The sequence below is a fragment of the Monopterus albus genome, unplaced genomic scaffold (assembly GCF_001952655.1).
Source record: "Monopterus albus unplaced genomic scaffold, M_albus_1.0 scaffold12.1, whole genome shotgun sequence".
NCBI lineage: Eukaryota > Metazoa > Chordata > Actinopteri > Synbranchiformes > Synbranchidae > Monopterus > Monopterus albus.
Window position 1 is genome coordinate 5,683,498 of NW_018127892.1, and position 27,770 is coordinate 5,711,267.

At 43.6% G+C, this 27,770-nt stretch overlaps 1 protein-coding gene across 1 annotated transcript; it reads left to right on the forward strand.

Moving 5' to 3' along the window:
* Positions 1-4,500: 4,500 nt before the first annotated feature.
* Positions 4,501-20,813, forward strand: mn1b (meningioma 1b). The gene is given in 3 exon segments (XM_020590506.1): positions 4,501-6,103; positions 6,106-9,039; positions 19,452-20,813. Coding segments are annotated over 3 exon segments (3,681 nt in total). The 5' UTR covers positions 4,501-5,577; the 3' UTR covers positions 19,673-20,813.
* Positions 20,814-27,770: the final 6,957 nt, after the last annotated feature.

A 27,770-nucleotide genomic window follows, 5' to 3' on the forward strand; every position in this document is an offset into this window, starting at 1 on the left:
AATGGGAGGTTTTCACAAAACAACTGTACAGTCTTATCCTGACTTATGAAATCTCCAGCTTGAATTTTGAACAGTGAACTTTTAAATGCTTGTGATCAGCTTTTTAATTTCAGGGGACACAGCGGGCGTATGACATTTTGTGCCTTTTCCTTTCTGTGGATCTTGTTGTGTGCCTTAAATCAACATCTTGTATCTAAATATCAAGTAAAGTTCGCCTGGAAACGAAGTGTGGATTATGCTGCTTTTTGCCTGGTTGTAGGTGGTTGTTAAGAGACCTCTGAGGAATATGCGGTCAGACTTTTCTTTTATTGCAATCATGTTTCCTTCAGACAAGTAGAAGTGAGACTGGCCAAAGAAATGTCTGTGTCCTAATTCTCTCCTTGTAAAACCTTGGATCAGCAATAGCAGGCCCATAGCATAACTTGCTTGGGATGCAGTCTTCACAATATAGTGAGCTTTTAAACATCTGCCTACTAAGTACGAGTCACTACCTTTTGAATAATTAATAACATTTTGTTTGAATTCCTTTACAGGGCTGATGAATAAAAGCATGATATTACTTTAAAATTCACATAAGGTTAAATTAAACGTGTCCAGCAAAGCTCGTGGAGCTATGTACTAGACTTTCAGTGACTTGTAGTTCAGAAGAGTCGCACAATAGCAGTGGAATCCATACTAAAGAGCAGGAAGAGCTGCTGGTCTGCTGCCTGAGATATCTGCCTTTTTTTTCTTTTCTTTTTTTTTTTTTTTTTTTTTTATTGTTTGTGGAGAAATGGTCACATGTGCTTGCTGCAAGGGAACCAGTCATAATGTCCCAGAACAGGCAAATAATGCTGTTTCTAAAAGGGGAGATGGGCAGATTCGCCCACACACCTCCTGTTAAGTGGCAGCTCACAGTAGTCTACAGTAGGCATGTATTCATCCATCCATGTGTCTCGCTCGCAGATGAGATGAAGGGACGTCATGAGTGAGCCCCTGTCGTTTAGGAGGCAACAGATGAAGAGACGAAATGAATCTCAAAGGGAGGCTCAAGATTTGACACAGCAGGACATTCGGGCATGTTTGGAAGAAAGACTCCATTTTCAGACATCAAAACACTCTGATAGCAGAATTCACGATATTCTTAAGTGTGTCCAAATGGATTGTAAAGACTTACCCTACTTGGGGGGGAGGGGGGAGCTGTAACAGTGTTTCTTGCACCACATGGCTGCATTTCCTGCCACAAGACAACACACTGGGGCGAGAGCTTCTGTTTGTGGAGGAAGTGGCACAGTGAAGATTAAACACACAGTTTGGTCTGCTCGTGTTTGTGTTTGTGATCTTCCCCTGCTCTGGGGCCTCAGGTTTTCTTAGAGAGGAAAGTAATTTCTGGCTTCCACTGGTTGGCAGTGATGTCACGAGTGTTTCCTCCGGACTCGGGTCAAATTTAGCCTGCAGATTCTCCCGGGTCTTTCCTGTTGTTCTGAGCAAGGTGAAAGAGGTGGCTAGCCGACCGACGAGAAGGGGAAGGTTGGGTGGGGGGTCCCTCTCTGCAGCATCCCTCCTCTTAATACAATGGTGCTTCTCTGGATGACCCCTCCCACCCCCTGACCCAGGGCATTGTGATAGCTCAGCTGAGTGACAGTCCCATAGATGACACACAGAGCTGCCTGAACTGCACCCTCTCAACAAGGGAAGGAAGTGTCTCTTTGGCAACCCTCCTGGTAATATATGTCTGTCTAAGGGAAAGCTTAACACCATGAATTAAGGGTAGAGAAGGGCATCCACTTCTGCTATCTTGTCTATTGAGTAAAATATTGAGACAAATTGAGCACTAAATCACTGCAGAGAAGAGTGGTATTGTGACAGTGCTGAAAGGCTGTAGATTGTCCATTGTCATGAAGTCGTCTCAGCAGCAGCTGTGTGCTACATTTATCATCATTGGAGACTCGGGGAAGAGACCATGCCATAGGTTTGTCATACTTAACTTGTCTGTCTCCATTTGAGAAGACTAGACAGATCTAGCAGGAAACTCGTCACAGGGGTATTAGTGTTACAGTCAGAACAGCATCTTGTTCTTTTTTTTTTCCTGCTGTTGAGCTACAGAAAACTTTTAGGACTTTCTAAGGTTCTTTACAGAGCAATGATGGTGACCACAGCTAAAACATTATGATGTGCACACACTTTTGTTTGTCTGAGTCAAACTTAACGATAGTACATCCAGCTGGCTCTTGGATATGAAACCAGTCCTCCAGCAAGGTGATACTCAATAGGTGTAGGAATATTTTTTTTTTCTTTTTTAAAGCAGCACACCACAGGAGCCCAGCAGCCTTCAGAACATCACAAACATTCAACATGCTTCTCTTTCCTCCCCTAGAAGACGGGCACTGTACACCATGTCTCTTTTGAAACATCACGCTGTCCCTGTCTCCACTCTGAGCTGCTGCCCCTTCCATTACGATGGGTACATATGTAAACACCCCAAATTTCTAAATGTACACTCTTCCCAGCACCTTTCCGTGCCTTATCCTGCCCTGCTTCCAGCCTCAGTTTTGACACTGAGCCTTCGCCTCTAAGTGGGGGGCTATTAAGGGCATGTTGTCTGCTTCTGTAAACCAGCAGGTTGTGCCATGCATCCATCCATCCGGCCATTATCTATACTGCTTAGTCTCAATAGGATGTTGTGCCATACAGGTTATTGCTTTGCACACATTATAGCTAAAGTTCCTGAGTATATTAATTTTTCTCCATCTCCCTCAGTACACTTTCAAGTGTATTATATTTAATCACCAAAGTGTAATATTTGTTTGCCTTAGATACATATAGGATTAAAAGGTTGTATTTCCTGCAAATACCAATTTAAACCTGTATGCTTCATATCTACAGTTTTTTTTAAGCTTCAGCATCAAAGTGTACAATTATCCTCCACTCTCACTGACACCAACCGCTAGGTGGCACTGTGTCTGTTTGGTAAAAGTCATCCTGCTTCCCCCCAAAGGTGCAGAACTGTCTGACATCAAATTCTCCCAATGCCCACTGTCCACTGTGTCAGAAAGATAATAATATAGAGTTGTAATTTCACCAAAACGATGTGCATTGTGGTGAATGGAACTATATTTTGTTCATTGTTCTCACATGTTTATTTTAAATAAGAGTTCTCCTACTCATATGGGAGAAGGACAACCCCTGCATTCGCTGTAGGCTAAAGCACACTTGAAATACTTTTAAATGGTCATTTCCCAAGAAAGTGAATGTGCACTCCAACATAACAAAATGCCTGAGACTCCAACGTATAGCAAAATATCCCAACTGACTGACAATTTCACACACATAGGCAAATATGTGAGCTACAGTAAAGAAATAAAAATTGAAATGTCAAATTATAGTAGTAAATTAAAATCTGTCATAAAGTAGGTTATTAGTCTTAGTGAAATATGATTAGGACCACACACATTGTTCAGGCGTGTATGCTACCCTGGGATCTTTGTCTCCAAGTCATATAAATCAAGACTTTTCATTAATTTCATATCGTATCTTAGGTCACAGCAGTGCTTTACCGTTCACAGACAACCTGGGTTATTGTAGGTTTAAGGCAGACTTATCCTAATGTGGCCTTGCAAAAGTGCACTATTTGACAGACGATGATACTAAAGGAATGCTATTGATTAATGAAACCTACAAAGTAGCATCCACACGATTTAACTCCGAGGGTCTTTTAAGGGGGTTTTGCATTGGGACCTGCTCACTCATAAGACTGGTGTGAGGGACGGGGGTCTGAGCAACTCACTGTAATATTAGTCTAATGATTCCTTTAGTCCAAAATCAATATCAGCTCAGAGTTTTAGGCTATATTTCTCAGTCAGCACCTGCTATTAATCAATCTACTAAGGCCAGAATTGGACAGTTTTATTATTTAGCACAGATTTTCAGATTTCAGATTGAAACAGCTGCTCATCAGCAAAGGCCCACATGAGAATAAATTTACCCTGTAGACTGACATCAGCATTGGCGACTGATACAATCATTTCAACTAAATCGTAGCTAAAAAAAAAACTCCAGTTCTTCAGCTACGTGCTGTGGAGAGAACATGCAGGTCTACTAAAGTGCTGCTCACTGGATCCAAGGGTTTTTCATACATGAAGCAGTCTAAGGCTACATAAAGTATGCTGAATTTCACTTCAAGCACTGTTACTCCAGTGAATTATGAGACATACAGGAGAGTGGATTACAATTACTATGTGGTTTAAATATAAATGACCATTGTGGGAAAAAGTCATTTTATCGGTGAAACCGCATCCTGCTCAAATCTGACGATGAGCATAAACGTGAAGATATATCTTGGTCAAAACAAATTACATTTTATGTGGAAACCTTTTGTAAAATATGATTTACACAGGAATTTACGATCTTATTGACTCTGTGGACCACCTTAAAAGCATTTGTCCCGCCCTCGACGCTTTCCTTGTGTGCTCCGATTGGCGGAGACCTCATGGATGCAAGTGGCTGTAGAAATGCAAAACTTGTTGCTGGCTCCTCTGGAGGCGTTGATCTCACACAGCGCCAAGCGGCAGAGCAGAGTGTATCAGTGAATCTCTCCCAAGTGCGCTCAGACCACACCAGACAAGACTCGGTAAACGTAGCGAGGAACACATTAGGAACGGAACGCACTGAAAGGACTTAAGGCACAACGCGTAACTGCAAAGCGCACGCCCGACAGCGGCTGAAGGATGCTGTCAAGCCGCTCCGTGGTTGTGGAGTGCGGGTAGTGCGCACCGCGCTGCACCGGGTTCAGGTCGCGCGAACGGACGCTCCGGTGCCTCGGTTGGACAGCCGTGTTTGTGGGCTTTCCATCACACTGGACTTTTGGTTCCATGCCTGCTCATCAGTTGTCGATATTTTGAAAGGCATCGGTGTGCAGTATTTATTTAACGACTTTCCCCCCTGAAAGCCACAGTGGTAGTTTCAACTACGCGGCTTCATTTGGACTTTTCCTTGTTTCCAGTATGGGACCTTGTACAAAAAAATCGCTCTGGGACATTTGACATTGGACTGGAATAATGAATTAGTTGACAGAAATCGTTATATTTCCCCTTTCGATCGCTCCAGCTCGTCTGTACTCTCCTAGTAGTTTGTTGGTGAAATGTTTTTGTGTCATGTTCGCTAACCCCGAAGAAGTGCGCACAGAAACTTTGGTATCTGTCACTCATGCAGCCAGTTAAATAGTCTTTTATATTAGTAACATAGCGGTATTTTTGTTTACTTAATCAACGACTAAAAGAAGAGCAGTCAAGTGCACGCATAAGTAAGGGAACAAGAACACAGTTTGCGTGCGTATTTGGACACAGTCTGTCTCCCTTCTCTTTTTCCGCGTCCTTGGAGAAAATGAAAAACAAAAATAAATGATCCACAATGAGAACTTATATGGTGAGTTTTAACATTTGAAGTAGAAAAGGCAGATTGGTTAACAGTGCGGTACAACAATTTGAATAGACTTTGTATATGTATTTTTTCCCTTTGCTTTTGGGGACAGACAGAAAAACAGACAGTGTGCCGATGTCTGGCAAACTGGCCGTCATGTGGGATTGATTGCAGGGGAGTATGTTTGGGCTGGAGCAGTTTGGTTCTCAGATTAATAGCAGAAAGCCTGGCCAGTCAGAGAGAAACATAAACCAACCGAGACTGAACATGGGCTCTCATTATAAAAGCCCAGGTTTTCACGCTGGAGGCCCACCAGGAGCTGTGGAACCCGGCATGGGCCCTCTAAGCGAGTCACAAATGCTTGGGCTCAATATGAACCTGAACGGAGAGCAGTATGGGGGCTTTCACCAGCGGGGCCACTCGGACATGCATGCAGGCGGCGGACTTCAGCAGCAGCAGCAAGGACCCATGCATGGATTTTTTAACAACCAGCAACCTCATCAAGGACATCCTCATGGCCATCAATCTCACCCCCACCAACATCACCCTCATTTTAGTGGGAATTTTGGAGGCCCAGAGCCAGGGTCATCCTGCCTGCATGGTGGCAGGCTAATGGGCTACAACAACAATATGGGACCACAGCAGGGTTTTGGAGAAGGATTTGATCCTCTGGCTGAGGGACAGGCAGGGGATGGTTTTCCCCAGCAGCAACTGGCAGCCATGCTGTCCCTGCCCCCTGTCTACCCCTGGACCAGTCACCTAACAGAGCAGCATCCTTCCACGGTCTCCCTTCCTCATCCTCCTCCTCTTCTGAGTCTCATGGCTTGGAACCTCGGCGAATGCCTAACCAGGGAGCTGTGGAAGGATTAGATTATAACTTCACAAGTGAGCCGCCATCTGGACATTTTGATGTACCTGTATTTTCCCCATCAGAATCAGAATCTCAGTTACCCCATTTTGGGCCAGGAAGGCCGGTTCCCAGTGGGAATTTCCCAGGGAACCCTGGCATGCCAAGGACACCAGGTATGCAGGGCATCTCTAAGGGACACCAGCCGCCACCACAGCCCCAGCAACCACAGCATGGAGTGTTTTTTGAGCGTTTTGGAAATGGCAGGAAGGTGCCTGTGGGAATGGAGCCAGGGGTCAGTGCAAGACATCCTCTCATGCAGCAGCAACAACAGGCTGGGTTGCTAGCCAGACAGAACTCATGCCCCCCTGGCCTCCCCCGACCCCCTCAGGCTGAGCCTGGTTCTTCTAACCCCAACATTCTGGATGGAGGGGTCATGATGCCTGGCCAACACAACCAGTTTGAATATCCCATTCACAGACTGGAAAATAGGGGTCTGCACCCCTATGGGGACCCCATGTTTAATATGCAACAGCCAGCTCCTCCCCCCTCCCAACAACCCCCAAATCAGAGGCTGCAACACTTTGACTCTCCTTACATGAACATGGCAAAGAGGCCTAGATTTGACTTTCCTAATGCACACAGCAGTGAAGGCTGGTGTGGTGGTATGGATAACCACCTCTCTCCGTCCGCCTACCCTGGGCTGCCTGGAGAGTTCACCCCACCTGTAAGTGAAGGTTTCCCACCTGGTCCCCTGCAGCATCCGGCTCCTGAGCAGCAGTCTCTGCAGCAGCGTCAGAATGCAGCCATGATGATTAAACAGATGGCTTCTCGCAACCAGCAGCAAAGGATGAGGCAGCCCAGTCTGCAGCAGCTGGGTCACCATGGAGATGTACCTCCTGGCCCAATGGCTCACGGAGGCCCAGTGGGGAGCATGCCCAACTTTGACAGGGAGAATGGTGGCAGGATGCCCAACATTGATGGACAAAATCCACATGTAACTCAGGAGAACTCCTGGTTCCAAGGGTCGCACCCACCAGGGGAGTTGATGTCACGGCGTATGGGTGGAGCGGGTAATGAATCAGGGCCTCATGACATGGGGCTACAGCAGAATGGTGCTGGAATGATGTTTAGGCCAGGTATGGGCATGCAGGAGCCCATGAGAATAACGGGAGATGGGCATGTGCAGGCTCTCCATTCTCCAGGCATACACTCACAATTCAGTGGTAACATGGGCAACCTCTCACAGATGCAGTCTCCAGGAGGAGGAACAGGGCATCCAAATGCACCAGCAGAGAGGCGGCCAGCTGACTTTCCTGCACCTCCAATGGGAGCACAGCCAACATTTCCCTATGGGGGGACTAACCGTCAGGGACCAGCCCATAGTGCTCCCCAGGGGGTGAGCACCTCACCAGGGAGCTACCCTCCTCAGCCTGAGTTCCCCTCAGGCCAGCGGTCGTCTGTTAGTAAGCTTGGAGCTCTGTCCCTTGGGAACTTCAGCAAAACCAGCACTAAAGACAGTGTTTTTGGCCAGAGCTGCCTGGCGGCCCTTTCCACGGCCTGCCAAAACATGATTGCTAGCCTAGGGGCCCCGAATCTTAATGTAACGTTCAACAAGAAGAACCAAAATGAGGGCAAGAGAAAACTGAGTCAGACAGAGCAGGACATTAATAGCAGCACATCTAATGGGACTGGCAGTGCTGGTCCTGAATATTTTCAGAGCAGCACTTCCCAGAACAACCAGATGCCTGGCACTGGGAATAGCAACTCTAAGCCTGCAAGTCAAAGCCAGACGGTGCAGGGGGAAGCCAGTGCCCTCTCCCCAAATTACAACATGGATGCTACCCCGTGCAGTGAGGGGAAAGCAACAACAGGGAGTGGGAGAGGGAGAGGGAGGAGAAAAAGAGACAGTGGACATGTGAGCCCTGGAATTTTTTTTTCCTCTGACAATGGTAACCCTGTTGTAAGTCCAGGCCAGCAGACCCCCTCGGCTGGCGTTGGGGAGAGGGGTGGGGGTACGCCCCTTGAGAAACACCTCCAATCACCCTCCTGGGGAAAAGGAGGTGACCTTATGTTGGGGGACCAGGCTGACCTAATGTCTTCTTTGGACAGTGGCATTCAAAGTGTCGCCAAATCTGACAGTAGCTCACCACGAGTGGACTTTCCTGACGATGTCAGCACCCACTTTGGCAATGAGGATGAGGTGTCCTCCAGCTCAGATGCAGGAGGGACCTCAGCCACCAAGCCTAATCGCAGCCCTATGCTCACGGGCTCACCCAAAATGCAGAGGAGTGACCATGCATTGGTAAATGGACAGAAGCCCCTAGGTATGGGCATTAACAATCATATTACCTCAACACCAGATAGCTATGGACTGAATTCTGGTGGGGCCACAGGGGCCAGCGGGGTGAGCCACCCTGGCACTCCTGGGGTGGATCAGGTACGCACCCCATCCAGCACCTCTGGCCAGGAAGAAATCCATCCTCTGGAGATTCTGCAGGCCCAGATCCAGCTACAGCGGCAGCAGTTCAGTATCTCTGAGGACCAGCCCCTGACCATGAAGAATGGCAAAAAGAATGGCGACGGTCCCTCACAGAACGGAGACAATGAGCTGGCGAGCTGCAGCCCAGATGCTGGGAAGGGCTCAATGGGCACTATTGACCTTGACACCCTCATGGCAGAGCAGCATGCCACCTGGTACGTGCCCGGTGACAAGGCCATGATGGATGGATCTGAGGATGACAAGGCCATGGGACCCTGGGAAAAAAATAAGAGCCAAAACAACAGTAAAGAAGGTAAACAAACCAGTTTCATTCTTTCGGCTATATTATGCCCACTTTTTTTTCTGTCCTCCTCTTATCCTCCGTCTTTCTATCACTCTCACACATGCAACACACTTTTCTTTTTACAGCTTTGCTTATTATAAGATAGGTTTTTTTTTTCATCCTTAAAATGTTTTATATTGTGTCTGAAACGCAGTTTAACACCTACCTACATGAGTAACAGGTAAAATTCTGTGAAAAAGCTGACAATAGAGGACCTTATGTCCATATTGTGCTGGCAAAAAGCAGCCATCTCTGTTTAAATAGGTCTTTGAATTTTAGTTAATACATTTTATGGTATCACCATTCAGGTCTTTAAAAAGAGATGATGATTTATGTTGTATATTACTTGTTAAACTGAGACTGTACAGAAGCATGTAAACACGCTTATCGGGATGGAGTCATTTTAAGTGCCATCCCTTTGGAAAAAAAGTGAACCTTGTACATTCATTACAACACATTTCCATAGGTTTCTTCATTGTAGAGGCACTTCAAAAGAATGGCTCAAGAAAAGTAAACATTTCCTGTGGTTCTTTATCTCGGTTTTCAGGGTGAACAACTGCATTGAGAAGATTAATAGCTTTTTGACGATATGCGTTTGCGCAGCAGGGTTTCCCTTGCCATGTTACGTGTTTGTTTTTGTTATTACCAGGGGATAATACAGAGCTGGGGAAAGTGGATTGATTTTAGATTGGCAGGATGGGATTTCAAGGATTAGATATCATGGTGAAATTAATGCAGCCATCCAGCTTTAGTATCATTCTTCATGAGAAGTACTTAATATAGTGTTTTGTTTAGTAGGCTTTCATTTAGTTCCTTAAAACACAATGTTCCTCAAGAAAAATGGAAAATCTCTTGCCATGAAGTCACAGAAGCTGTTTTTCAAGTAGACATAGATTATATTACAGTCTGCACATGTTCATGGTTACAAGTAGTTTTATCTGAATGTTTTTATGATGGCTCTAAATCAAAATGCAGATATCTAGTTTTACTTTTACGCTGTTCAGATTAATATCAAGTAATTAGTTTTCCAATAATAATAATAGTAATAATAATTATTATTATAGTAATAATAATAATATTCAATGTAAAACATAATAATACCATTCACTATTATTATTATAGCAATATTATTGTTTATTTTTAATATCATTTGTGTGTTCTAATAAAATTAATTAGGTGTAAATTATTTTTCTGCATTATAATTAATAAGATATATGTGGAGAGTGCTTAGCAGGTCTCCGGCACCTCTTTGTTCTGTGAGAGAGAGGGGCGGGGGCGCACCGTGCCGAGCTTGGGCTCCAGGCGCATTGTTTAACTCTACGAGAACAGCGAGCCGGGTAGTAACACTAAAGCTATGACATTGCACTCTAGTTTACCATTTCAAAGGATGTAGGCGAATGTCATCCGTTGCCTTAATTATAAATGAACAAAAAATTAACAAGCAGTGTAGATAAGAGTTATCCAGCTATTTGTTTTTCTCATAATTGGTCTCCACTGGTGCCCTCATTTAATTTATTAAATATGTAACAAGATCATTGAACATCATCATTTCCTTTATTATCATTTTTAAAAGAGGTAACTGAGTTTTATTAATTTATATATGGAAAAAAAAGTTCAAGCAAACAAAAAAGTGGCAGATGGGTTTTGTAAATCCTAAAATCCCATTGACGCCAGGGAGTGATAAGTAACATCATTACTTTTGATTATGATTAATGGGTTTTCTTTTCAGTAGGAAACCCGACACTGATAAGCAGTCAGCCACACTCACCCTGTTGCATTCACTGCTTCAATTTCTCCTGTGCTGATAACACATTTAACGTTACAAATTCACAAAAATCAGGAGATATTTACAAGCAGAATAGTCTGTTTTCTGCTCCCCCCCCCCCCCCCCCCCCCTCCACCCTCCCCCTCCCCTCCCCCCCCGCCTCCTCTTCCCCTCCTCTCCTTCTCGCTTTCTCTTTCATGTCTCCTCTCCTCTCCTCTTTCAGCCCTCCCTGCGTGGACAAGAGGCATGCAGCTCTGGAGCGATCGATAGCTAGTTAGCACAAATCACGGCTCCTGACAGTTTCTCATTTGAGTGCTTCAGACAGCAAAGATGAAAAAAGGGTGGAGGTGTATTTGCTAGGGGAGGGGGATTTTGAGATTGAATCTGATGCTTAGGCTACACAGAAGGGAGCAAAATAACATAATAATTTAAGATAAGTCACAGCTCACAGCGTAGTTCCATAAGAGCCAACATCCCACAGGCTTTTCACACTGCAAAAAAATATCCATGTCAACCTGTCAGTCTAGTTTGAAGTCCTCAGCCTTGAGAACAAAATATCTGCCAATAGGGAGATAATGTTAGTGCCTAATTTGAAATAAATCAAACCAATTCATTAGTCCATTGGCATGAACTAAATAAAACATGGGCAAGAAAATTCTTATAGTTAATTTATGTAATTCCAATGACAGGGAAAGCAATTTTTTTCCCCTCACTTATAATAACTTGACAATTATCAGCACAAGATGACATAACAGTGGAAATATTCTGAAAAATGATACACCTTTGAAGTAAAAGTTAAGATTTTTTTTTTAAGAGGTTGATATGTAATATTTTTTCCTCCAGGTGAAGCTGTTTTCTACCTGTCCACTTCCAAAAACTTTTTTGCCTTGACCATTTGATTTACATATTTACTTTTGCTCTCTTGGGAGGGCTGTTGAAGTGTGTATAAATCATTTTCACTCACACAATTAGTTTTCTGTCAGGTTATTAAGTTCAATAACGATAAACAGTAAACATTACATTGATTTACACAGCAAAGCCTTATTTAAACTTCTTAATTAAAAATGAAAATGTAATTGAAAATCATTTTTAAATCTATTACATTTATAAGCAGAACTCAAAGTACTTCCTCATTTTAATCTTTAAACAAGGTGTATGTTTAGTTGTCAGGTGTTTTTGTCCTGAGTACTCACACCTAATGTGTATTTGTTGCTTTATGTTTGTAGTTAGTGGGGTTTTTTTACCCCGTGTTATGTAAGAACTTAACTGCTTGGTGAAGTGTGGTGTTCTTTGTATTTTGGTGATGCTGAGAAGTGTGTTTCAGATGAGTTGATGGCAGTGAGAGTGAAAGAACTGGGGGTCAAAGGTCGCTTAATGAGGGGAATGTTTCAGTCACTCAGTGCAGCTTCAGTGCTCCATCAATGTGAAGCTGTAAAACTTCAGAGGGGCCAGAGATCATTTATTTGCCAGGTGTGTTTGTATTGTTCCTTAGCTAACTTCTTTTAAATGTTTGAATAAGCAGACAGAAAGCCAGTCAAAGTTCAACTGCAAGGTCTGTACTCTCAGTGCTGTTGTGTCTTCACCCGGTGCACCCCAGCTCGCTATCTCTCTGCTCCCTGTGTGCCTGTATAAAGTGATGCCTACTGCAGTAATGCCCTCCTTTGGACTCCGTATTTGGCCTCCTCTCTCTGTGACCGCATGTAGCCCACGTTTCTTACAGAGTCACAGATATACCTGCCGCTGTAAGTGCACATCCTGCAAACTCCTGTATGCTGCATCGCATCATATAGTCCCAAGGAGGCAAGGAGCTGAGGTCTACGCATGCAACTTGCACGGTGTCAGTTAATATTATTTCCTCTTTTTTAAAAAGCTCTTTTATGCTCCTCCTCTTCCCTTCACTTCTGTGTATCTCAGCCAGAAGCTGACCGTTCATTTGGAAACTCATGTATAGTCTTGATAACAGGCAACCGGCAAGTGTAGGAAGTGATTCAGTTAGTTTTATTTTTACTTTTCACTTTTTTTTTTTTAACCACATGCACTTGTGTGACTGTTTTTTTTTTATCAGCACAGTTAAAACACTTCACAGTTGACCCTGTGGAATAGTTTCACTTGTCACTCTCAATAATCAGCCCTAAAACAGCTTTAATAATGATATAATCTCTGTCACTGTGACTTTGACAAGTTTGAAAAGAGGGAACTTGCATCTTATCAAACCTACTAGAAACCCACTGAAAGAGCTGCACTGATATTCCACCATGGAGAGCAATCCTGTGAAACTACCTGCTTTTGACATTTTAGTACAACAACAACCTCGCAAATTACACATGTCATTGCTATTTCCTTTTTCAAAAAAAAAAAAAAAAGAAAGAGAGAATAAAGTGATTGGCACGTGCTTGAATCTTGGAAAAAAACCCCAGCGCGGCGCAGTCTGTGATCTTTACCTGTCATTACAAGTTGTTTCATATTGACTCTTTCAAGAACACACATCCACCAAGCTTCTCACACATGCTCCTTGACTGCAGTAATGATAATCATTATGATAATCATAGCAATTAGCTTTGGTATTGTTTCCAAAAGTCATAATTTATCTTCAGGAAACTTCATTAATTTGACTTGTTGATTTATTGACGGGTTCATCAGAGCTACAAAAACAAAAAAAAGTTTGAGCATGTTGAGTGCTGATTTCAACAGCATACATTTTTCTTCTTGCTGAATGTTTGTGGTTGCTTTTCACTGCGTGTGTGTGTGTGTGTGTGTGTGTGCTGGTACGCATATGAGGAGGAGGTGATGAAGGGTATGTTTGTAGACACTGCAACTTGGTAGTGTGGATTTGTCAGCAGTAGACGTAAAGTTTGATTTATTTGGACTCGGTGTCAGGCTCATGACTTTAACCCCCCCACTCTCAGGTGTCTCGCTTGGTGGAACATGCTCACTTCATTCTAATGTGTTGAAAATATTTAAAGGTATTTACTTGACTTGGAAATAGCGCATGACTGAAAAACACCTATCACACATTTAAAGAGAATTTAAGGCCGTGTTTGTGAGTGCACCCGTGTTCATGTTTGTGTATTTGCAGTGCGTGCGTGCATGTGTTTTCTATATTCCTGAGCTTTTGCAAGACACTGAGCACTAGTGACAGCCAAAGGGAGCCTATGAAAGACACGTGCTTGTGATTGATGAAGGGAGAAAAGGATGAACAAAGGTGTCAGGCCTTTTGCCTTGCTGGATTTTTAACTCTTCAAAATAGCAGCTCATCCGGTGTTTTGTTTCCCCTTGGGAAGGCTGTTAGAATAAAATAAAACTTGTCTCAGCATGTGGTAAATATTCTCCTTGGATACAGCAGGGAATGGAAAAGCTGAATTTATCTAGGATATCTCAATAGTGGATGTATATGCCTTGCGTTGAAACGTCCGCTCCTAAACATGAATAAACGTATCAGATTGATGCAAAGCTCCTGAGAGGGGGCCCAAGCTTCATTTACTGTACAGCTTTTAAAAGGTGTGTGTTTTCAGGGGGGCGCAGATGTCGTCACTCTGCCAGCAGCAGTTATATTATTTGCCGTACAGGTAGTCGTCAGGCGCCTTTAATTTGTATTGAGGAACTGACAAATGAGTTATGACACCGGAGCTGTTTCTCCTGGGAGCCAGAAGTAGAGGCTGACAGAGTGCACGAGAAAGTAAGACAGATAGAGAAGTGTTTTTTTTTTCTTTTCAGAGAACATCTGTAGTTTTGCTCATGAGGCGAGTGGCTGGGTAATAGCTACCATTTGCATTGATGAAACGGAGAATAACTCAATTCAAAAACATTTTTTCCATCAGTTTCATGCTCCACGGCTATTGTTTGTTCTTGTGTGTAGGAGTTTTTGGAACATATTTATTTATATGTCTTTACCTCTTTAAAATATTTTCCCTTAACACACAACAAAAGACTAAACAGTCAAGCAAATTTAAATATTATGTATTTAATTACACAGATTTAAAAAAATCTGTTTACACTTTTTACATTTTTTTCAGCTCCTGCAGCAGGGTTTGTAAATAACCGCACACAGCGTTTTCATTCAAAACAAAACTCTATGTCATGCAAGTGCTTCTAATCTCAAAATTGCTACTGTTTTCATGTGCAGTTGACCTTTTCCAAAAAGGTGGAAACAGAAAACAAAGCGTGCAGCACTGTGCTGAAACAAAATAGAGACAGCGAACTAGATCAATATGTCACCGACTTGGATGACATGCTGGACAGGTCTTGGACATGGTTGTGAGTTATGAAGCAGGCACTAAATCACTTCCCATGTTCTGATTTGTGTCTGGTTTCCTAAGCACTTCTTGTGTCCAGAGGGGGAGGTGTGCTTGTGTGTGTGTGAGGGGATGGGAATGGGTGTGTTGCTGGAGAGGAGGTAACGAATGCTGGGGGCAAAGCCTGCCTGGGCACGTTTTTCTTTTTCTTTTTTCTTTTTGTTGTAGGCCAGAGAACAGAGAGGAAATTCAAACCAAAATAACCCCTGTGCCCTTGCCTGAGAAATATGCCCCACCACCCCCACCCATTCCCTCCAGATATCCTCCCTGCTATGAGGGAAAGGTCACACTGCAGCAGTTGGGTGGAACGGAGGGCTTGGGGGATAGTTACATGGCCCCCACCCTCCCAGAGGCAGCAGATACCTGGGACAACCCCACTACTTCATTGATAGTTTTCCTGACCCCAGGATATTATGTGATCTTTTTGGTCATCTTAATTACCCTTGATCACTTTTTGGCGCTGACCTGCGTATGATGTCTTTTCTGTGAGGCTGTGAGGAGACGAGGAGAACCGTGAGGTGTTACATTACAGCTGGCCGGAGATGGTTTTTTCAGTCCCATATCCCTCCTGGGCCCCTTTTTTGAAAACCGACTTTTTCTCTGTGGATTGTTGCCGGCGTTTTGTGCTGACAAAGACAGAGTCCTCGCATGTGGCTCTAGTGGTAGTTGTTATGCTAAAGGAATCTGACCTGATGTCACACACTGTCATAGAAGCGGAGCCCTTTGGGTGTTTTTGTCAGCAAGCAGAGCATTCTGATTGGGCTGGTTTGTGTTCAGAGAGGATGGGGTCGCGCCCTTGGGAGCATGAGGCTAAAGGTGAAGTGTCGTCATGGAAGTATAGAGCTTGGGATAGAAAGGGCAGAGGCCCGCCACACTGGGATTCTGGGGCCTGGGAAATCAATGTGACAGCTCTGAGGAACCAGAAAGAAGTTTTGTAGATTCTTTGATACTAAAGAAATTTGTTTCATTTAGCTTCTCTTCCACTTTACCTATTGTGCAAATAATCACAATATCAGTCTTCAAGGGTCACTGTCATTATTTTTAATTGTTCAGTTTCTTTTAAGATTAATTGGAAAAAAATAATTACAGGTTGTAACACTTAATAAACTGGTAGAAAATACAGTCTCCGAGCAGCCATTGTTGTCTCTCGGCTGTGCTCTGTGTTTATGTGGTATGACATGTAAACCCGTGTCACGCCATCAGCTCCCAGACACATCGGTGTCATCCAGACAAGCGGAGCTGTGCGCTGTGCTCCCTGCCTTCATGGCATTCGAAGTTCTACTCATCTCTGTAAATCGTCTCTGGCTGTGACTGTGAGACAACTCCGAATCCCCGCTGCTGTGTGATTCTCTCTCTGTGTGTGTGTGTGTGTGTGTGTGTGTGTGTGTGTGAGCACCATCACCAAGACACTAAATAACAAAGTACGGCACTTGTGGTGAGAGATATAGCGATATAAGTGCATCACATTAAATTCAGTATTTACTTAGCACATCACTGTAGTAATCTTTTCTGGCTGTAATGTGGTTAAAGATATTTAGGTGTGTCTGTAGCTCGGCGCAGCTGCTTGTTCTGTTACTGCTCCCGTTTTATTAGGTATTTTCCCCTTCGCTTGTTGATGCTAAGCACTTGTTCCCCTCAGATGAATAGGCTATTATTGACATATCACTGTGGACATGAATTCTACATTAGTCAGTGAACATCCATAACAAGATGGATCTTATTAAAAAAAGGTTTCCCTGCTTGTTAAATGCTATGGTGATTTGGGATTTAGACGTGTGATTTAAAATTTCACACTGCCTTTTATACTTCTGAACCAAACACCGCCATGGATAGCTAGTGTGCATAATTTAATTGTGGTATCTTGATTTTATGACAAAAATCATACCTCTTGAATCCCTGTTGGCTACCCTGTTTTACTGGGTGGCATTTTAATCCTGTGGTGGTCAAGTGTTTAGCTTATTTTACAAGTGGTGAATTTTGCATGGGCTGTTAATTGAAAAGTGTGTTGGAGCCTGAAGTAATCAGATCACTTTGCACTTTAGCTTGAAGAGGTGATAGACAAATTAACTATTGAATTTCTTTTTTTGTGGCTGTTAAATTGTTTTTACATATGTGTGAGCCCATGCCTGAACATGAACCTTTATACTAGCGTGTGTATATGTGAGTTTCTAATTTGAGCTGTGCTGTGTGTATTTCTTTGTCTTTGTATTTTCCACTCATGTCCTTGCATTGAAGCTGAGATGTGTCTAGCTTGGACTATGTGTGTTTGTGCATGCACGTCCATATGTATGCAGGAGTATGTATGTGTGTTGAGCAGCAGCTGAGGGCCAGTGCAGGTATGGCAGCGGTGGCAGCGGTTGGTGTGTTGTGTGTTTTTTTTAGCTGTGTGCGTTGTCAGTTTGTTGTGTGTCAGCAGTGAGCCAGGGGAACGCTTGGCTGCCTATTCAGGCCGCTGCGGACCCTGCTGTGCCCAGCTAGCATGAGCTGCTGGCGGGTGCTGGAGGGCACTGCGCTGGGAGGAGGGAGTGTGAGTGGGTGGATGGGGGGTGATAACGGCAGGGGGTGAGGATCCGCCACGCTGAGGTGTGTGACTGGACCCTCTGGCAAATGTTAGATCTTGTCACTGCCACCACCAACAATGGTCTAAATCCTTATACCCCCCCCCCCCAAAACACATACCCTCAGCCCCCCCTTACACCATGTCTGTAATCCTTGGGAGGGAGATTGAGACAGAGAAATTTGCAGAGGCCGACAGTCATAGAGACAAACGAAACAGGGAACAACGGGAGGCTTGGCTGCCTGACCTTTTACCAGATCCCCCCACTTTTCCATTCCAGTGGTTGCAGCCCAGACAGGCTGGGGGAAACCTGCCTCACTGCCTGCATGTCTGCCTCTCTTGGTTGTCCTAGGTGCCCGGCTTGGCCCTATTTTCTTTGGCTGTGTTTTGTTAACACTGTGTCGGCCCTGCCTCTAGGACTGTGAAAGCAGAGAGGTAGGGAGATGAAAACAGTCAGCAAAACAAAATAAAAACCGTTTAAGTAGCAGACAAAGAAGAGCTAAAAAGAGAGGCAGGGCTGTGGATGATGTGGAGGTTGGCGCGTTGCCTCTCTTTTTTCTTAGGTGAGCAGCAGACTGACTGGAGCGTTGTGATCTGCAGCCTCTGTGCCCAGACTGTGTCGTCTGTCATAGCCTCTCGCTTCCCTGACACATGTAACTCAGCTTGTCAGAACTGTTTTCTACCTGTTTCTACACTCAGACACCTAGTTGTCCCTGTACTTTAAAGCTTTTGTCTTTGTGCAGCACACTGATCTGTTTCAGCCATCCACATGGAGCATGGCACTGGTTCTGGTCTATGTGGTGAGGCCATGGGAGAATAATCAGATTGATTTTAGCGAGGGATCCCTAACATCTTAACAAATACTTTCTCTGTGCTCTGGGCTTGCTTGGAGGCAAAACCCAAAGTACACGATGCAACACTAGTCATAACACGTAGCCGTAGCTTTTCATTTTTCCTGGCGTGTTTCTCTTTCCCCTGTTGTATTTTGTGCGTCGTCTTCAAAACTTTTCTGCCTCATTTCTGCCCTCTTCTCCCTCAGTATGCTGCGGTCTGTATCTTTGCAGATGAAGTGTGACGTTATGCTTTATGTATGGTTTAGCCAAGCACTTCCTGTCCTCGTCAATCTTCCCCTTGACTAATTTTTTTCGTTACACGGCACAAAGTGATTTTTCTCCGTATGTGAACCAGGCAACTCAAGCATCAGCATTAACTCTGTGGCACAGCAGACTTTTTATGTGATGTATAACCAACCTGTATATGGATTTTCCAGAAGCATGCAACTATTTAATATGAGGCTCTACACTTTGGTGACACAGGGTCGATACCGCGCCGTGGTCATTATACCAGTAAATTGGGTCAAACAGGGTTAAAGGGCAGATTTCTCAGTGCCCTTTGACCGTCTGACCGGAGGTCATGCAGGAACGCTCCAGATTTGCACGCCTGACCGAGAGCAAATGCAAATGAATGTGTGTATGTTTGTGTGTGTTTTCACATGTGTATGTCAGAAAAGAGGATGAGGAGTGTGAAGAGAGAAGCTTTGCTTGCAGCCTCCTTTTCAGGTTGTACTGATTGGGGGGTGGGGGGATGAAATAGTGTTGAATTAATTTCACAGTGCAGATTTAGAGTGGGATGTGAAAATGACACTGGTTTAATTAAAAGTGTATATTTTAAATCTGTTTATCTTGATCAGAGAATGCCAGCTGCTTGAAGTTGTTCTTCATTTTTGTTCTGTCTTAATTAACCTCTTCCTCTCTGTTCTTGTCTACAGAATCTGACCTGACCCAGAGTAAGGTTGGAGCTGGGGCCCCAGGGGCTGGAGGAGGAGGAGGCGGTGGGAGCAGTGGAGGGAACCACCTGCAGTGCCTGTCTGTCCACTGCACTGATGAGCTGGGTGACAGTAAAGGCCGAGGGGGGCCTGTCTCATCCTGGCGCTCTCTCCACTCTGATATCTCCAACCGATTTGGGACATTTGTGGCCGCACTGACTTGAACAAAAATCAGGCCTAGCAGGAAGAAGAAAAGAAGATCACAAAATGACAAGAAGGAAAGTTTCAGAGACAAATACTCTTGATGAGGATGATGGTGATAAGGTGTCGATGAGGCAACTGCAAAGCAACTCTTGCCTGTTCAGGGAGAGAAAGACATTTACACATATAAATGCAAACATGAACATAGACGCTCACTCAAGCACACACCTACACACATGCACATACCATGTTATTTTCTGACACGTGCAGTCACACTTTCAGATGCTCTCTCACATACTGCTGGACAATACAATGTGGGCTCTGCTCAACAATACCCACATCTGGAAAACCTCAAATCAATATTTTTTTTCTTTTCTTTTCTTTCTTTTTTGTTGAAGAAAAATAAAGAAATGTCAACAGAGGAGAATACAAAACCAGAGGAAACAGAAGAACAGATATTCAGTTGTCATTGGCTGTGATTGTGTACCCCCCACCCCCCTCCTGCCCACCCCTCCGACCCAAATGTACAATGTCTTTATACACAGGAACACCGCGTTCTCCCTCACACTCATAATGAGGTCGACTGGTTGATTAGCAGTGGCCTGAACACTGAGGACTAGAGGAAGATGGGACGAGGGGTGATTATGCATGAATGTAACTCATCCATTTTTTTCCCAATCCTTATCAAAGAATTTTTGTACCTTTATCATTTGCTGCTCTTGATGATTTAAGATTTGTTGTAGTTCTCTATTCATTATATTGGTGAGAATATCTTTCCCTCATCCTCTTCTCTTCTCACCTCTGCTATTGACTGTACGAGTCCAACCACTTGTATACAATTCAGCCAATGAGAACTGAAAATTGAGGTCAAGAGATTGTTTAATAAGGAAATTGAAAAAAAAAAGACTATTGGTATTGCACATGTATAATAAGAGAAAATTTGCTGTGTGTTAGGCAATCTTGTAATCTTTAAATAAAGCTTCTGTTGAATTTGAATTTCTGAAACAATAGATGGAGGACTGTGACGGCAATTTACAAACTGATTTTTGTTTTCTTTTTTTTTAATAATATGTAAAGTGCAGTCGTCTGTTTTCCTGCATATTGTATATATCTGTATATGTTTTATTGAGTAACTAAATAACAATAAATATGATGTTAAAGGTGGCATTTGTGTTTACTTTGGCACTTGGTTTTATTCCTCAGTCCTCCAAGGCATCGTTACTCACGGCAGCACCATGCACAAGCACAATGTGAAAATCATAAATACTCAAAAATTACCACATACAAATAAATCAAAAATTGATATTCTGTGCACACATTTTAAAGCCTTTCTATTTGAGGTATGTTCAATGCAGGAGAATAGCATGTGTACCCTGAGGATCATCACTGAATTACAGGGGTGCCTACAGTATATTCTAAGTGACAGATACGACAGGGATGTTGTGAACTGATGCACACTACCTGACAAGCATGCAGGAGCCTGTGCCATATTAAAGCTACAAGCAGCATCAGGAATACAAAAAAATGTGGCTTCCCACTGGATTAGGTAGCCAGGACGATTACACCTGCTCACAACCTGTGTCGTGGTTTATCCACCCATCTCTTCTGACATCTTTGCTCCAATTCTTCATGTCAACATTGACAACAATTTTATTTCTAAATGATTTTTAGTGTGGTCAAAGTCAGATCAAAGTGTTTATTGTCATATGCACAGTACAGAAACGTGTTTCCCTGTACAATGAAATTCTTACTTTGCCGTCCACATGAATGCCACAAAATACAAATGAAATATAAAGTAGATAAATAAGTAACACAAAATCTAAGGCACTTTAAGCAGCAAATGAAGAGATATAATAAAAATATAATAAGACTATAATATAAGATGATAATGATGCATGTAACAAACATTTTGCAATATTTCATTTTTTATTTTTACATAAAAACTGCGTGTTTCTGTTTTCCTCATCATCCCTGTTGTTTTTGGCTACCCAGCACCATCGCACTGCACCCTCCCTCTCTAGCCTCCTCGTGCAGCCCCATGTACACACACACACACACTTCCCCTCTTCCCACTCCTCAGACCCTCTTTGGCTCACCTGCTCTTTATTGGTCATCTACATTGATGCTTACTGCTAATCAATACCTCCGCTGTGTGCCTGCTCTGAGGTGAAGATGTCAGTGATACCTAACAAGGCTAGTGATCAGCCTGCATCACTGCTGTCTAAGACACATACATGCACACATAAACTGGAGCTGTCTGTAGGACCCCGTCTGTTTTATTCAGGTGTGTTTGTGCTTGCCGCTACACCCACTGCCTGCTGTGGGTGATTGCAGAGCCTGTTGTGAATGTGATGCACAGAGAGCTGCAGCATTAGCAAACTGCAGAGATTGGTTATATGAGAGACCGTCATGTCACCTGGGAGGCCCTGTTTAGGGAGGGAGAACGGGGGAGAGAGTGGGGGATGACTGTGGAATAAATGCTGATTACACTACTCACTGTGAAACTGAAGCTGGAGATTCTCTGTTATGTTTAATCACTGAATCAGTAAAATATTGTTTGAATACTCAAAGCATTTTTGTGCTTTTGTGTGAATGCTTTTTTAATATGTCATTGTTTACTATATATTTTTAAGCACTTCACTCCTGCAAACAGGCAACGGACTAGATCGCAATTCCATACAGTTGTCATCTTTCTATTGTTTACTGTACTACAGAGGTTAATGGGTTCATAGTCACGGATGACACTGGTTTGACCAGTATCTGGTAATAGTGATGACGCAGCTTGCTAGCATGCATTTAATAAATCAGAAGAAATGCCTTTTTCAGATGTGGGTTGGTGACTGCTGACAGATTAAAAAGGATTCAAGTGCTTCTCTAATGCCAAGGTGCTAAATAACAGTAACCACAGTCTGTGTATGCCAGGACACTCATGCGGTAACACATTACCTGCCTGTCTGGTTTGCCTGACTGCTTTCATGGTAGGATGAGGGCCTGTGCTCACAGGTTTTTCATGTTGAGGCAGTTTATGAATACAAGGTTATTGTGATCAACCCAAAGCTTGGGTGACTACTTTGCTTTCTAGGAAATGAAAGACCTTAATTAAATAAAGCCTAAAGTGTCTGTATTTGATGGATCTGACTCAATTGTTCCTATAGTGGGTCTGAATCTAACAATTATTTCAGGTCTAAACTAGCATGTCCGGTGTGCGTCATATAAGCTAGACATAGAAATAAGAGTCAGCCTGTTTTCCCAAAACTGCCTGCAGCCTAGCTACGTGCCATGTGGGATACAGTGACAAAGAGGCACTGGGATATTGGCTCCAGTCAAGATGTATGGTGCTAGACCTTTCCCTTCAATGGGCTCCTCTGCGTGGCAGCCATATTGGGAGTAATGTGTGGTCGCCTGAGAACTTGTGTGTTTCCCAGCCAACGTGCATCTAAAGAATAACAATTTCACTAGCCATGAAGACCATCCATGGAGCCATGAGGACTGTGGCCAGAGAGCTCAGCCAAACACTCTCCTCTCATGCAGTGTTCTATGTACTCCTATAAATACATCTCCTATTTGTATAGAGGCGATATGCATCTTTGGGAAAATACCACAATGTTGACATAAGAGCACCCTCTATGCCCCCTCCTCTCCCTTTACATCCCCCCTCCCCTCTCTCTCCAAACTCTTTCTACCTCTTGCCGAACCTTTCACTGGCTGAGAGAGAGACAGAGAGAAAGTGAAAGAGAGAGAGAAGGAAAGAGAAATGGAGGGAGAGTAGGACTAAAAGAAGTGTCTCTTAGAGGCCTCCACGGTCTTTAAGCCACTATGGTATCCACCAGAGCCCTCACATACACTTATCCTCTAAAGGGCTTTTGTCCTGTAAAGAGGGGGTTTGGCTAAATTGGGGGTGCTTGTGGCTTGGCGGGTGGGACTGGGCTTGGTGTAGTATATTTGGCTCCCATGTCTCCGTCACTGGAATTGTGAACGTTCTCTTAAAATAGGGAATTGAGAGGTGGGGTGTAGAGGGAGGTTCTGAATTTTGGGGGAAGAGACATTTGGAAATCTTCCAAACAGTGCCTTTTTGCTTTCAAAGAAAGCTTCACTTGTGTAAATGTGCTCTTTGTCCCTTGGCTTATTGTTTGAATAGCATTGTGGACTTTTTTGTGGGAAGCTCACAGGGGCCTGGGGTGCCTGGGGGGCCACAGAGGGACCAAGAGGGATTCTGCCTGAATGACTCGGACCCAGGACAACAGAGCTGTGGAGAGACCAAGATACAATTAATAAATGTTCATTGACTAATGCGCACATAAAAATACATCTACACAAATGGTGCAAACCCTTCAATATAAATAATTTTTGATTTATGAATATCAATTTAAAGTTTGGTTATTGTTTGCACACATAAAATGTGAATTAAAAAATGATCAGGCTCTAATTCCTATCACCAGTCTAAAGTTAATGAAGCTAAGCTTGTCTTACTAAGAACTCTCTTACTGTAATACACTCTGTGCTGATAGAAACAATATCAAAACTGTTTGCCTCCATACCCTATTAAGGGATTTCTTGAGAGAGCTGAGTGTCTGGAGTCCCTCGCCGGAGCCAATTCATGACTTCCATCTGTCCTCACTCTCAAAAGATTCTGGCAGGTGGAAAAGAAGCACAAAGCATTTGCATGCTGGGGCCATTTATTTTGCATTTATAGCCAGTCGTCAGTCAAGTAAAATATTTTCCTCTGTTGTGGAACAGGTGAGATGTTAATAGACCTGGTGTAGCAGAGAGGAAGCAATAGCTTTTCATTTGTGTTGTGATAAATTCTTTATGTATACATTTGGATAATTGCAAAACATATCACATACAATTAAAGAATAGAGTTGTGATGATACAATAGTGCTGCAACAGGTGCATGTAGTTGCACACACCAAAGGCGGCCTTAGATTCAAATCCAATGAGGATAATCCAGTAAGGCCTGGTAAATCTCCTGCTTCCTTGTCAGGATGGTCTACTTCTCTAGTTTCTGTTACTCTGTCTTCTCTGTTTGTCACAAGTAAATCCCCATCCCAGCCGTATGGCCAAACTTTAAACATTCCCTATTCTTCCCACAGTTGGTTAGATACTCCAGCGTCTTCTGAGCTCTCCTTTACTGTCATCACCAGATATCCTGTGACCTCTCTTTCCCCTGAACCCCTCAGCGCTGCACACAGGCTTTCTGCTGGAAGGTGATTGAGCATGGCACCCTGCTCTAGCCCTGTCCTGCTTTGTCTAGAGACGTGTGCCTGTGTCAGGAACCACAATTAGTGGGGCGCGTCCCCTACCATTAATCACAGAACAGTCCTGGATCTCAGTGCAGGCTCAGTACCCCACAGCTGCACTCAGTGACAATTTGCTCAGCCATCAGCACTCACATGCTGGCAGCATCCTCATGCACATGGTTTTCGTATCTGTCATGAAATCATGGTCATCAGTGGTCAGTTGTTGTCACATTATAAGCACTCGGTGTGGTGAAATGTAATGCATAACTTTATCCAGTAGTGTCTTCAAATCAGCATGTATTTCCAAATTATTTTTATCATTTCACTTGTCTTTCAGTTTTGAATTCAGTTATTCCTCATCCAGAGGTCTGATCAGATTCTGGGCATTAAAACATTTTTCTTGGTGTCTAAAATAAATAAAAAAATTTAAATGTGCCAATGTGCCATTTCACAGTGTCAGTTGAACTTTGCAGCCCATGAAGACAATGCTTTACAGTGAAGAATATGGAAAGATGCATTTTGCAAAATGTACCACAGACAGAGGCCAAATACGACTCTGGCTTTGTGAGGGGAAAGACACATTCTCTATTCCCTTTTCTCAAAATATTCAGATCACTATTATGGCAGGATGTTAAATATTTGTCGTCAGATGATCACGGATTGATGAAACAAATCGATGGGTGATGGGAGGGAATGAGACTCAGCACTGTGCTTGCTTACCTAGTTCCTAAGGGATGGAAAAGGTAAAGCAAAGGAATGATGGAGGGGACATAGGGATTTGCTGCTCTCAGAAGTTAAGGTTTTTCTCTTTGGAATTATCTGACTTTTTTCTCTTTTTTGTGTACATCAGGAGAACCATAAAGAACTGGATGAAGGGATGTACAGGTGGAGGTGTCTGAGTGTGTGTGAAGAGATCCTGGTATAAAAATGGCCGGCCAGGGGACTGCTGTTAAAATGAACTCTTTGTACTTCCTCGGTTAGCTTGGTTGTCTGTTTGTCCACTATTCCCTGTTTACCCACATGCATGAATATAACACACACACATAATGCTCACAAACATAAACATACTGTAAGCACAAATACATTCTATTTCTGTTACACACACACACACACACACACACACACACACATACAGTATAAACACATACTGTTCTGTATGCTCTCCTTTCTCTCACTGTCTTTTCTTAATGCATAATGAATTTTGTGCCCAGTCTCTTTCGATCTCTCTCTCTCTGTCTCTCTCTGTTCCCCTTGCTTTATAAAAACAGAGGAATGAAAAGCAGCCAGATGGTAGCTCAAACCTAATATAAAATCAATACACTGCCTCCAAGAGAACTGAAGGGGAAAAAGAAGAAGAGTTGGTGAAAAAAAAGAAAACCATTCAAACACCCCAAATGCCAAAATAGAGTTCTTTGGTCTCTCCTTTTTTCTCCTCTCTCTCTCTCTCACTCTCTCTCTTCTCCTCTGTCTCTCACACAGATATACAGTATCTGTGTGTGTGCTGGCAAACACATGCACGCACATTGCCTCAGTGTGATGAGCAGACCCAGGCTGCTGACTTCCCCACCTACTGCCTCACAACAGACCTCTAGAGAAAGCAATGGGAGCTGCTCGTGTGCGTGAGTATGCTTGCATTTGTATGTGTGTTACTGTAAGCACACAGGAATGTCAGGACGTCTCACTGGGCCACAGATTGAGAAAGAGGAGGAGGGTAACACAGAGATAGCCTTTGAAGAGGGAGAGGACCGAGGGCCATTGAGAAGTCATTAGGGTAAACGTAATTGGAGCGGTGAATAAGCATAGAGAGAAAAAGGCAGCAGAGTTTCCGCATATGTGTGTCTGTGTGTGTATGAGGTGAGTTATCAGATGCAAAGAAGTGATACATTAGACGCTAATTTGATTGACTGCCACATGTATTTGATGATATGGGTGAACCAAATTCACTGGTATAAAGTGTTCTGAGGAGACTTTTCTTGTGATTTGGCGCTATACACATAAAATTGATTTGAACTGAATTGAACTAGTGAAGTGTTAGATGAATGCTTGGTTATTTTATGTGTACGTGAATGAATGAATGAAACTAATTGTGTAAAAGAAGAGAGGGATATAGTGTGTGGTGTGCTTGTTTTGAATGTGTGGGTGTGTGTGTGCACAAGCAGCTCCACGCTGCTCGGTGTGTAAAGAGCAGTAAAGCCTGTCCCCTGGTGACTGGGTCTCCTTGCTGGGTGACAGATAGCCCAGGGAAAAGGGGGACACCAGGCTGTTTAGCTGATAATTAAGGGGGTTTTATCTTAATTTGAGCTGTTACTCTCTATCCTCTCTTGTGATTTATGAGTCGCTAGCCCAGCCCTGCTCCCTTGCTTTGCCCCTTAGCACCGAGAGCAAGACAAAGAAATCTCTTCCCCTCCGTACCCTTATAACACATATTCATACATTATGCACATACAAGTGCACATTATCACAGTGCAAACTCTGAAGCACTGACATACAAACTGATAACTGATAGTGCATACATTGCAAAAACTCAAAGCAGGCTGGTTGGCAGCTCTCACTTACGGGCTTTATTCTCTTCATTGAATCATGAAGGAAACCTAACTTGTTGCTGGCTGGCCGAGGAAAGAAATACAGCGCAGCGGAGGATTGGGTTCCTGCAAGGTGGAGTGACCGCAGGCAAGAGTTAACTCAATCTTCAGATGGGTGGGGTACAGAGTGAAAAGGAGGCAGGGTGGGGGAGTGGAGTTAGGTACAGGCAAACAATGCCAACCACTGTTCTCAACCTATCACCCTCCGGGGTCATAGAGGAGAAGACATGCTAGTGCAACCTCATCTCCTTCAGTCGCCTCTCACATAAAGGCTGGGGATTTCTCCAGTGGCCTGGCTT